Consider the following 13,499-nt stretch of genomic DNA (forward strand, 5'->3'; position numbering starts at 1 on the left):
AGTAATGCCTACAGTGCACCACGTGAAGCGCCTTGACGGTAATACCCCGCTAGGGGGTCAGTTGCAATATCATCTCTGGCTGCCTATTGCCCATAAAGTCACTTCTGTACGTTACCTGTCTTATATGATATTTGTAATGACTCTGGGCGTTTTCAGGAAGCTTCTTACATTCTCTCAGTAAATACTTGTAAAGCTGCTTGGAAGTTAAATTGTTTACTCTCATTACGAGAACGATCCGGCAACGAACGACCGAAATCCAAGTTTGTTTACATTGTAAGATCGCGCAACTGGGAACGTTATCGCAACTTTGAGCCAAAGTCACGAACTTGAAAAGTTCAATAGACAAAACCTGCCATGCCCAAGGTCCTTACATACACCTAACTTCCTATAGCAATGGTCATGCCTTGAAATTTTTACTGTTCAAAGAGTAACATATGCATAGGGGAAGAAAAGAAAATGATTGACACTGAAGATAAAATGTAAGCTGCTGAATATGGGATACTGTCATCACGAGTAAAAGATAAAGGGCATTTATTGTTTTCTTTAGTAAAACTTGTATAGAACAAGACAAACGTCATGCTTAATCACGAAATTCCTTATTATTATATCTGTAATAAAAAGTAGGATTAACCCTGAAAAAAGTATACTGATAGCGTAGTAGCGTGACACCAAAACTTAAAGTGTGACAATGTTTTTATTTAGATCCGCAAATCTCAATACACTGTTCACTTGTAAATGGTCACAGAGTTCCTCTGTATACATATTTCAAAGTAAGGATCTTCTAGGGCTGTGACACTCGCCTAGTACCTTTCCTTTGACCAATAACATTCCTTATTCTTATAGGTTTTCATTGCTGTTCTTTTCGTGAGCAGCTATTGTTTTAGGTTTATTTTCTGCCTATCTCGCTAATGCAACATTTATCCGATCTTTCCAACATTAGATTATGAAAAGTTCCTAAATAACTTTTTCTTTCATTAGTAATATTTTCTTCTCTTTAGTCCACTCCAGGTTAGATTATTGCATCCACAAAATTCTGGTTTGAATTAAGGCTGTTACTCTTTATATTTATATCTTTGTTTTTTCTACAGGTGTTCTACCAATCAGTAGACCTAAAAAACCTCTTTCCTCACCTCAAGTGACCACATACAAATAGGCTACCGGGAAAGTCATTCGATATTTGTCATATAGATTAACGGTAAAAAAATTAGTTTATTTCCTCTACTGCAGAGTCGTGAAATGACCTTCATACGTTAATTCTCCAGAAAGTATGCTGCCTTATTTTCATATTTTTCCTTTACTTTTTTTTTTGTATGGTATGGACCAAACAAGGCTATGTAGCCCGTTCAGCTGGCTACTTACAGCATGAAAATAAAAAATGGAGCAGGTTAACCTCAAAATATCAGTTGGAAATATGAAATATATAGTCACAATAAACTTGGCATCTACAATAAAATACAAATTGTGTTATTGTCTACCCATAAATTAAAAGTATATTTCAGCAAGTTACAATGAAGCATGATCTGCCTTTTGGTTTAGTCTGTTGACTCAGGTCCATAAAAGACTTCAGCTCAAGATTTAAAGAAATACATTCGAGACACGATGGGGGAATTAACTTGAAAGGGCATGGAACCTTCAACATAAAAATTGTCCGCCAGCAAAATTCAACGTAGAGTAACTTTTTTGTATTCAACTTAAAGCTACCATCTACGGAAGTTGTATTTTCTGCATACACAGCGTATGTATGTTAATGCAATACGATGCAAAAATCAATTTGTTTCCCGTCACATTGGAGAATTGAGATATAAAATATAGACCGTGGGTATAGTTAAAGGTACGAAGGGCGTTGCTGATAGGAGCAGAAGGAACGCTACAAATACCAGCAAGGCCTACAGTGTACGGCTGCTCGCTCGTACGGGGAACGTTACTCTGATATTTTTCTAAAATTCGACCTCCTAACATAGTAGCTCGAATGAAATGGCAAAAAGTTCTTGTTTTGGCATTAGTATAAAGCTCAAGATATTTTGTTTCTTCTATTAATACCTATCACTTTTCATGGCGATTTTGTTTTTTAATTTAACAGTTTTTGCTGGTAGCAGACTTAAGCAATTTGGTATTGTTTCAGATGAAATGTAACAATGCGCCCGGGGTCTTCATGCATTCGTATTTTGACCCCTTTGCTCTGCTTACTTGCTTCTGAAGACTGAAACCAACTGCATTTTCAGGTTGGTAAAAGAAACGCAACTAACTTGCACAAACTCCCATGGTTTCTTAAAACAGATTGGTTTACATACCACTTTAGTTTTGTAGTCCACAAAGGCAGAGTTTTATAAAGTATTAAATATCTATACAGTAGTAATACCTAAACAGTACTGTACAATAAACCAACTTCATTTTCCCTTCATTACATATTCATAGTTACCTAAAGTGGAAAATATCATATAAAGACGAAACATAATTACCACACTTATTACAGCTTTTCCCCTGTACACTTTACTTAGCCCCACAAAAATTCCAAGTACATATGAACTCATTTTCAAAGCATTAACAACAAAAGACTACGCACAAAGGTTTAAACAAACTCTCCTTTCAACTAGATTTTATTGATGTTTACCAAGAGGTACCATCAGGGGCACCTCCCCAGTCATCACCAGTTCCGGCAGCAGGTGTGGCAGCCCAATCATCACCCTGTCATAAAATAAAAGCCAGATTTAAATTTTCGTCCATCACTCAAAACTGAATAAATCCTGCAGCTGCTGTATCATGTAAGAGTTACTTTAACAATAACCTCAAAGTGACGAGATAATTAATCCCCTCCAAAGGAAAATATCCTGCAGCTGCTGTACCAAATTACCTTAACAATAACCTCAAAGTGACGAGAGAATTCATCCCATCCAAAGGAAAATATAGCGCCAAAGTGTACGTGAAACCTGAGGTCATTATTAGATTAATAATAAAGAAACTACTGACATAACATGCTAGGCCAATAATCTGGTAAAATATCTTTTAAATTTCAGTTAAAGAATGCCCACTAAATATCCAGTCCATAAATCTAGCCACAAGTAAAAGATTAGTAACCTCAAATCACATTTCTTTACTTTTTCCCTGATATCTTTCACTGAACTGAGCATTTTTGGTAGAACTCTACTGCATTGAATAAGTGTGATTACTGTACTGGTACAGTTCAACTTGGCAAAGGAAATGAAGAATTACTGGACCGAGACTTGTGGGTATCCTGGAATTTAAAGTACTGTACACAATATACTATATGGTCTGTTACTTGTAAGACTGTCAATTAACTTATTTTAAGTCTTGACTCTCAGATCATCTGATTGGTTGAGGGGCTACTGAAACATATTTAGCGAGTGAACTCTGCGGTACTTACAGCCTGACCCCAGTCATCAACAGGTCCTGCAGGGGCGGCAGCAGCAGGTGCAGCGCCGGGAGCAGCTCCAGCCACAGGGGATGGAACAGTAGCTCCTGTGCCTACAGCAGGAACAGTAGCATCAGGTATCTCAGCATCAGTTCCCCAGTTCTCGGCAGCAGCTGCATCAGCCTTCAGCTGTTCAGCCTCAGCCTTGAGGGCCTCAGCTTTAGCAGCCTCTTCCTTTTCTTGTTCTTCAGGATCCCTGTGTAAGACAAAATGAAATAAAATAAAGAAACCATTTTTTTCCAAACATGCTGTGGCACATCTAATTTTTTGTACAGAAAATTTTCACAACCAAAAACTTGACACTCACCTGTAGAAGAAGAGATCAGGCATAACATCAGTTTCCCAAGGCAATGTACGGGAAATGGTACCACGCAGGCGAAGTACTTCACGGGCCAGCATCCACCATACAAGGCCAACAGAGTGAGCACTCTGAAAACCAACGTTACAAAAGTATTTTCATGAAGTCTAACGAACGAGTTTTTGCAATTCATCCTTTCCATCATTCATTACAATACATGTTTCCATTAACTTAAAGCATTAGTTTGTAACAATCCCTCACCTTGTTGTTGCATGGGATGGCAATGTCCACAAATCGCAGAGGAGAGTCAGTATTGCAGAAGGCAATGACTGGAATATTAACATAAGAGGCCTCTGTGATTGGCTGGTGATCACAGGCAGGGTCAGTTACAACCAGAAGACGTGGTTCACGGAAAGCAGCCTAAAATCAACAAAATTCGTTAGCACAAAAAATAATTTCCTGAATTGAGTTCATAATATGAGTGAACTTGTGAAAATTTCTTAAAACATTTGCCTAAACACACGGTAACTACTGTATACGCTGGCGTATAAGGCGACCGCTTATTTTCCATGTAAAAATGTAGGTTTAGAGGTATGTCCGCTGTAAAAGATGAACCGAATTCATTAAATTATAAATAACACTATCAGCTGATGTAAGTTAGTTGGTACATAAATAAAATCAGTAACTATTGGAATTACAGTCGACCCCCGGTACTCGTGGGGGGGGGGGGGGGTTACCACTAACCCCCACGGATAGCTCAAATCCGTGAATACTTGACATTCCTCTACAAATGCTTATACTGCCTATTTTGATAGTTCAAAACAACAACAACAACAAAAAACCCTCTAAAAATGCTTATACCTGAATACTTTAATGGTTTTATCACAAAAAATTGCATTGAGTCATGAAAATATGAAAATACAAGTCTGTGAATATGAAACATACCACGAATAGGCAAAACTTTCGTGAATAATGTGTAGATATGCTCCACAGAGAAATCCACCAATAGGTGGAGATGCGAATAGGCAGGGTCCACTGTATCGTACCAAAAATGTGTGAAATCTGTATCTCCTAGATTTTAAAATGTTTGGCAAAGCTCACCATTGAGAAAAAATTCTTTGTTATTCACTCAGGAAAAATGTATAGTAAACATTAAGACAAACTGCTCAACGTCTGTGATGTTGCTTTTGGCTGAGTAATACCCGTTGGAAGTACTGTAGATACGCATGAGCATATTCCTTTAAAATTGGAAAGTTAACTATTGTCACTTCAGGGGTTAGCCTATCATTAAAAATCTTGGCAGGATTTAAGGTTTGCTTTTTATACTCGGCGTATAAGATGACCCCCAATTTTGGGGGAGAATTTCTAAAGTTAAAAGGTCGCCTTATATGCCGTCATATACGGTACTTTTTCATCTCCAGTCGCACCTAACATTTGACGATTAGAATTCCAATGCTGATCATGTACTTAAAACTGTGTGGAATGAACTTCAAAATCAATTCTAGTAACCTACCTGAATCTGATTGGTGAATGCACCAGGAGTGTAACGTCCAGCAATGGGAGTAGCTCCGGTGTAGCGTGCGAATTTCAACACAGCACGCTGACCCATAGGACGTGATGAAATGACATAAACATCAGCTGGGTTTTCAATGGCTGCAATACTACGAGCAGCAAGCAGAATCTTCTCATAGGTTTTCCTCAGATGAATAATGTGTACACCTGATAAATGGAAAAATGGATTACATACAGCAGGAATGCTGGGACTTCACAACAATTTTTGCACAGTTTATCACAAATGCCACATTATCCTCAGATTAATTATGCTGATTTACTTTGTGATGTTTTACTAAAATTTAAGTGATTTTACCATCTTGACGCCTCTTGAAGATGTACTGTTCCATTTGGAAGTTGACATTGTTGGAGCCAATGTGTGTTAATGCAGCAAGAAACCTTGTTACATCATTTTCTTCAAGGCTCATAACAGCTAGTCCACCCGACATTTTCTGAAAAGTTCAATAATAAATATAAAATTAAAACCAATTTGCATTATTCCCAGCTTTACTATGCAGAGTTCGGTAATTCTAAGCCGGCTGTCCCCGGTGAGCTAGCCTATGGCAATTGACGTTTTCTTATGTTATTTTACGTGCTGAACAAGAATTTAAAATAATATTTTGTCAGTTGGCTGTGACTAAAATGTAATTGACCTTTCAAACCTGCACGTCTGTACCAGTGGGTCACACAGCTCAAGGGTAAATTACAGTTTAACAGCAGCCGACCGGCAAAATATTACCTTAAATTCTTGTAAAGCATGTAAAATAACAGAAAAACGTCAATTGCCATAGTCTAGCTCCACTGCACACTATTCGAAGCTTTCATAAATGGGAAACAAAAATTACCATTTCCACTTTCAACTTGGGTGGCCTCTATAGGTTGCCGTGGCAGAACAGCACTGCGTGCCCTATCTGCATTTTTTAAGATTCCTGGCAAGCTCGTATGTTCTGGCAAGAGGTAATTACTTTAAATTTTAGTTCAGCAAGTAAAATAACACAGGAAAACATCAATTGCCAGTCTCTCGCAGCTCTCGCTAAGCGCAGAAAACCGGCAGCTGCTGATTGGTGAATCAAAAGCTAGCGCATGCATGTCATGGCTTAGAATCAGTAGTAATAGTAATGAATGAAAAGTGTCTTTGGAACGGCTCCCACTACCCATTTATTTGCCCTTCTTTTTACGCTTGTTTTTCATGTTCCAAATGGCTTATAGAACAGGATATACAACAATAAGGTACCGAAACCTTTTCCCAAGTTATTTACCCCATAAAAACCCCGAATTCCCAACGGGTCCCCCTTACTGTTAGCTATTCTCGAAAGGGTTTTACCACACCAGTTCCAAGATAATTTACAGTTTAATTACAGCCGAGCGACAAAATATTACTTTAAATTCTTGTTCGGCAGGTCGTTCTATAGAAAAAACAACTGCCATAGCCTAGCTCACCGCGGACAGCAGGCTTAGATCTACCCAAAGTTCATGTAAATTACTCGTGGCATGAGCAAGACATGGTCTTTGGAGTTTGGGAACAAGATCGTTAATTGGTGAAAAGGGGTGGGTATAGTGTTCACCTCTCAATGAACACTTTTAACATGCAGGGTTGGTCGTGTTTATAACTCTGGCTTGTATATTAAAAAAAAAAAAATGGCAAATTCAAGATCTTTTACATTTTCTTGATGTCTTTAACATGGATACACCTTCAAGAAAAGCTGGTCCTGTCAATGAAGTTGGTAACATGGTAGTTAACTAGCAGCAAATGAAAGAAGGCAGTGGGTAACACACAAGATAAATTTTCCTCAGTAACTGGGAGAAGTTTGGGGTAGGTTAGGGGTGGGACTATGACCAAAGACTTTGGGTTTGCATACGTAGTTAAGGGGCTTGGAGAGTCACATGGTGAATGATAAGGCCCCTGGTTCATTGGCTAAGAAAGTTTCTGCTTGAAAGCATTTTATGTAAAATGGCAGTTCAAACAGTCAGAAAACTAATCAGTCCACCTACTGGTGGCAGGTTCTCAATGTCCTCTGGGGCATAGTAGCTCTGCTGATACATCATACACGGGGGAAGCACCTTGGAGGGAGATTAGGAGGAAGTTCTACGATCTGGAGACGTGTCCTCCTCCAGTTCACAGCAAGCAAGACTCAAGGTGTGCACTATAGAGAACTCTGGGTGCTAACCCATCGTCAACTTTAAAGACTTTACACTGCAGCATAAACACAAAAGGCCTTTAGCCAGCCACAGGCAATGAGTCACGATCGGAACATATCAAAGGCAACTGAACATAATTACCTCTACCTTTAGGCCTAGAACCATAAGCATGTCTTAAGACATGCAGAGGTGGTTCCAAGTAGCCAGGGCAGCCAATACTCTGGTTAGTTGGATTCTTTCTTTCGTACTTCAAAAGCGCAAAAGGATAGGTAGTTAGGTTGGTCCCCTCTTCCTAAAAAAAACCAAGTGGGTAACCAGACACTGCAGGAACACAAGAAAACAGATGTGTACCCTCAAAAGAAAGATCTTTGACATCTCCCTCCTAAACCGTACCTTTCCACAGGCAGGCAACTAAGAAACACAGTAAATAGTTTAAAGATATCTAGTCCTGATGTGCATAAAAGTGGAAGATCAAAATGAGAAATTACAGTAAAAATGCATAAGTGCTGTGCACACTATTTCTATGAACAGCAATGAGGCCCCAAGGAACACCTAACATGAATTCAGCAGTACAACACAAGGAACTCTTTCTGCAGTATTATCAAAACTATGACAAGTGCACTCCTGTTCTGCTGTATTACCAAAATTACAACTTCAGCAACTGCAACCGTGTGGGAAAGTGAAGCACCGCTGTCTTTACAGCAATATGTACTATATAGACATAGAAAAAGTGATGCATACGGTCCAGTGAATGGGAGGGTCACTCATCTGTTCACTCACCTGCTGCTGGCTATTTCCCTTGTTGGAAACTTTAAACAACTGGACCAGCTTGTGTGGAAGGTACAAAAAAAAAAAAAAAAAAAAGTTTGTATGCTTTCAGGATTTAATACAATATTATCTTTAAAAACTCAGATACTGCTCATCAAGGAGTTTGGGGAATTAAGATTACTAGAGGTTGTTTCTTTGGCAGAAAGTTGGCTTCTCTCCAGTATTCTTCACAATCAATGCTGGTCAATGAATTTTGCGGTGCTTTTTGGCAGCTGGAAATCAAATGAATAGATCTTTTGGATCAAAGCGTGGCACATTAATCACACTGCTCTGATTGGTTGGATTAATAAATCCCATAGGCACTGGGTGTGAACCGAGTCAACCCAGGAAACCAATCGGCCAGGTTTAAATTTCCTGAGACCTATTTCTTCAGCATTCAACTGCACCACAAAACAGGAATCATAGGAACTATTTGAAAGAGGTAATCTTCATGACAATTCTCATTGAACTGTTAGGCTACTCTAGCAAATCTAGTAACCACAGCAATATTAGTGACCCCTGAACTTGCAATGTCTGACTAAGATAAATAAGGTTAGTTTTGGATGGCTTAACTCTGACGCTACTTCTGGATTGGGTGCACTGTAATGAAAATATGCACTTGGGGTAGTGAGCAGACAGAAAGGAAGGTGGGTTGTTCTTCAAACTACTGATGAATTATTATTGGTCATTTTTCGTTAGACTCCAGCCACCTCCCGCTTTATAATTTATATTTTTCTTGGGTAAATCACATCAAAACAAAAAATTTCTTCTCAATACATAACCTTCGCAAATGCCTAATAGCAGAGAAAAATAAGGACTTGTAAGGTAAGACAATACCAGCCCCCCCCCCCTCCATAACTAATACGGCAAAATTGTAACCAGTAAACATCCCTAGTTTACGTTAGGTTGGTATTTTTAGGTTCTTTTACTACCTTATCATTTCCTGGCCATTTTTGCATGAAAAATCCAAAATGGTTTTTCATGCAAAAATGGCTAGCTGGCACCTTTGGAAATGGCTGGCTGGAGTCTTCCGAAAAATTACCTTATTATTAGCCAATCGTCCATTACTAACCTAGGAACAGATGCAGAATGGGGAGACGGGGTTAGACTTGAGAAATCCAACTGTGAAAACAAGCCAAACTTAACCTTTACTAGAATGCCTGGTAATTCTATATATTAGCTCCCTGACTGTTTTTACCTTTCTAACTGGTTTTTTGTACACTTTTATGGGTTCTGATACTGGTGGTGCATCTGTTTGTTGTCGGCCAAATGGAATGTCTCTTTGCCGTGTTTAGTAATGGCCCGGGGGGGGGGGGGTTACCCATACGTTAACAAGTTATTGCACTTGCCGGACGGGATATGAACCATTCGAAACAGATGTACCCGTGCTCCATCTTGTGAAGATCGAGTATGGAAACCACTTGTTGGATGGACTTCAGGGGTTAATTACAGGTTAATTACACTCCAGCACAAAAAATTAAAGGTAAATTCATAATAAGCAACCAAAAAACTGTAGAAAAAGTTAAGTTAGAAGGCAGTCGCCGCCGCGGAGCTACTATATCGTTCTAATGAATGCCGTATCCTGCCCTAACCAGGCCTTACCTTCCTAACCTGACTTGGGCACAGTACCCTGACCGGGGAGGGGTGGCTCTGGTCCCACCCACGACCTGCCCAAGTTACACTGAATATTAAAAACAGATGTGCTGGACTAAATTTAGAAGGTGAAATTAGCAACAACTACCTGTCTCCCTACTATGCATACTACCCCTAACATATTACAGCAAACTATTTTGTCTTCTTAAAATTAACTTAGCATTGGCCTGGATTAACCCATTATAGCTCTAGGAAAAGGTGGTATCAAGACCTTTTGGTAAACATTTCAAAATTGACCTAATTTCCTGGGAGATAGAACAGCAATATTCGTGACAAGCTGCCAAATAGGGAACAGCACCACTTTTACTATACTTTATATCATTGGGTGGTTACTAGAATGTGCAACAGCAGGTTAAGTTAGCCTCATACATCGAAGTCTTTCTAGTTATAATTCGACGATTGTATAACTAAAAACGACACAAAACTCAATACGGATTTATAACTGACCACATATATGAATAACAACCTTCAGCCACCATTAAAAACACTCTTCAGAAAAATATTTTCGTGATCTCTACGTTCGGCACCTTGTTTACATTGTCAGAAGCACCATTCGGTCACGTAGTTTCATCCATGAACATCCCATTTATATTGAACAATATACACAATATAGGTAACTCAAACGTTTTATAGACTATTCAACTTGAAAATTACAAACAGAAAATGTTAGAACAAAATGTATATTTATAAAGATAACGAATAAAATTAACGTAACTTACGGCGGCTTTCCGCACTGCGGGGACGAATTGAAAGGAAGAAAGAAGGGATTTGGTAAATAGATGTATAGCGAACAGTCAAGGTGGCTGGTTTTATATAGATCCCTAACCATTGCTGTCTTACTTTTCATGTGTGTTTTGAACTTTTTTTATCAAGATTTATTCATAAAAAAAATAACTAAAGTATATTTATGTAATTTAACAAATTATTTGACTAAGTCACTGTAATTTTGAGCTTTAAATTAACTAATTATGTTATTATTTCACCAAACAAACTCAAATGTCTCGTGTACTAGTTCTTTCCAACGGCTCTTAGTGATTTAAGTTAGCGTGAATATAAAAAGTGTTTATGTTAAACTCTTACTTCCTGAGAAAGGGTACGGTCATTTATAAACATAGATAAATTCTTAACTTTGTATGTAGTCAAAACATTTCTAATATAATAAAAATGGCGTTAAAAGGCGACGTAAATAATGTATTTGTCAGCGGGATCATTAATACCAGCAACCAAAATTTCTTGCTGCCAGGTGAAATAACAGTTACGTCAAGAAGTCTTTCACCACGAAAAGCAACAAATAACTTCAAGAAACATTGATTAATCTCCATAAGGCTACAGATAATGAGTTTTGTTCAAAATAAGACTTCCTAACGAGGAGTTATTCCCTTTGAATTTTTTTAATTAAATGAGGGAATAATATCAGAAATCCAAGAAAATCATTAATGGAAAATGAGTTAAAATACAGAATCTGTGTTGACTGTTTGAAGATACATTTTACAGACTCAACTTATTCAAGAAGAATGTAAGGCCAACGGTGGGCTTCCCTAAATATAAAATTGTGAAAGTAGCACTAAAACGAATTATTTTCTGTGGTGCTGGGAAAAAATAAATAACACTAATGGAAACTTTTTAGATAAAATGGAAGCAACGGGTCGAAGAAAATAGAATGTCCGATGTATGTACACGAATCGTTGAGAGCAAAGTCAGAGGATGTCGAAAGATATATATACCAAAGTTTAAAATACTAAATTATATTAACGTCTGTTACAATCAAGTAAAGCGTTTGAGTGATTCTTCGTCTTTTTTTTTTTTTTTTGCGTTTATTCACGGACGCCCGTTTATCATCCCCTTTTTGGTGATAGGAATTTATAGTTGATTTCATTAACTTTATCACTGGTGTTAGTTCTCTCTTTAGGCCGTCTCTTACTGGCAGAAGAAGATACATTGCAGATTTTAGAAAATTAGAGCTACAGTTTCTTAACCCACAGAGAGATTGTACTTCTAGGTATATATGTGTATGTGGGTGTGCGTGTGTCAGTGTATGCGTTTGTGCGTTTTCACTATATCTTAAGAACGCGGGAACAGAACTGGATAAAATTTGGGATTTATGTTTGCTGTATTAGAAACCATCTCATTCACTTGCGAGAGATGAGAATTTATTTCCATTTTTTGTTTCCTCACTGTCGCAAGGCCTTGGTGAAGTTTCGCTTCCCACAGGGCGCTTTTTTTTTTTTTTTTTTTTTTTTTGTCCTCATCATGTCTTTTATTCCTATAGCGTACTTTATTCTCTTCTCTTCCAATATTTATCATCCAAATCATGCATATCAATATGTACAGTATGTCTGCGAATTATAAGGGATTTTTCACTGTACAAATTACCTTCATTTGTATATAGAAAATCAGATTGATTAGAAAATAAAACTTTATTCAAGATAAAATGCATGCCGTTCATTTTGGGAACGTTAAAATGGCACATGACTATATTATGAAACAACTCCACGATAAATAAGGCACAGCAACCCGATTATTGTCATTTCCAGTTTTGCCCAGTGTCTTACGGTGCTGAAACAGACTATCTGATTATCCTTTATATGATGACTTTTCCAGACTGAACTATCTATCCGCCATGTAGGCCTGGATACGCTGTTAACTTTATCAGTCTTGCCTTTTCTTTAATGAAGGCTAGTGCCACACAGCTCTCTAGGAGTTTTTGCCAACTGCCACCAAATTATGGAATGAATTTCGTACTCATACAGCTGTATCGGTGGAACTTCCGAAGTTCAAACTTGGCGCCAAGGCTCTTTTAATTGAGCAAGATCACATGAGTCTTATTTCATAGTTTAGTAACAAGAGTAGATCAGACACTTGCGTGCTTTCGTATCTCAGGGTTCCTTATATGTCTTTGTTCATTGATCCATTTTTGTTAACACAAAAGGGGAAATAGTACATTTTGTAACCATTTTATTATTCTGCCCTTACTTATCACTTCCTTTAGGGTGGGTTTATATGTATCCAAAGGTTTTAATTCACATGTTAAAGTGTTACGAGGCTTCTGAAAGACCTTGTAAATGAAATGACAGACTAATCAAAGTTGTCTGAATCATATGAACTAAGAAGTCAGCGATGTTAAAATGAAGTTTTGAATTCTGAATGAATGACCGAGTGTACATTGCAGCGAGAAAGTTCTCCTGTTGATGCTAGGTTTTAACTACGAAAGTATTAGGCTACTCATTGCTGACAACTGGGTCCACGTGATATCTGTAAATTTCTCAGAAGAAGAGCAGTGCCTGACATTCTGTTCTGATGAAGACTATTAGGCCTACCTGTGAATAGGTGGTTTAATATTGTGAAATGATACAGTATGTACATTGTAGCTCTGGTATTTTACAATATTAGAGGAGTGCAGACCCATATCACTACAATGAATTCCAGGAACGTTAATTAAAGCTGTTTCTACATAGACACTTCCACACTCTCATTTCTTCCATAGACACACATACACACATATATACACACACACACACACACACACACATATATATATATATATATATATATATATATATATATATATATATATATATATATATATATATGTATGTATATATTTATATATATACAGTGTAT

At 37.8% G+C, this 13,499-nt stretch overlaps 1 protein-coding gene across 1 annotated transcript; it reads right to left on the reverse strand.

The window, feature by feature from the left end:
* Positions 1 to 2,584: 2,584 nt before the first annotated feature.
* sta (stubarista 40S ribosomal protein SA) lies at positions 2,585 to 10,709 on the reverse strand. Its single transcript, XM_067091248.1, has 7 exons — positions 10,598 to 10,709; positions 5,596 to 5,731; positions 5,242 to 5,447; positions 3,990 to 4,148; positions 3,738 to 3,859; positions 3,383 to 3,626; positions 2,585 to 2,685 (listed from the first exon to the last, which is right to left on the reverse strand). Exons 2-7 carry the CDS (start codon positions 5,726 to 5,728, stop codon positions 2,608 to 2,610), a joined length of 942 nt encoding a protein of 313 aa, XP_066947349.1. The 5' UTR covers positions 5,729 to 5,731; positions 10,598 to 10,709; the 3' UTR covers positions 2,585 to 2,607.
* Between the last annotated feature and the right edge of the window lie 2,790 nt (positions 10,710 to 13,499).

This window comes from Macrobrachium rosenbergii, chromosome 48 (genome assembly GCF_040412425.1).
Source record: "Macrobrachium rosenbergii isolate ZJJX-2024 chromosome 48, ASM4041242v1, whole genome shotgun sequence".
Classification (NCBI taxonomy): domain Eukaryota; kingdom Metazoa; phylum Arthropoda; class Malacostraca; order Decapoda; family Palaemonidae; genus Macrobrachium; species Macrobrachium rosenbergii.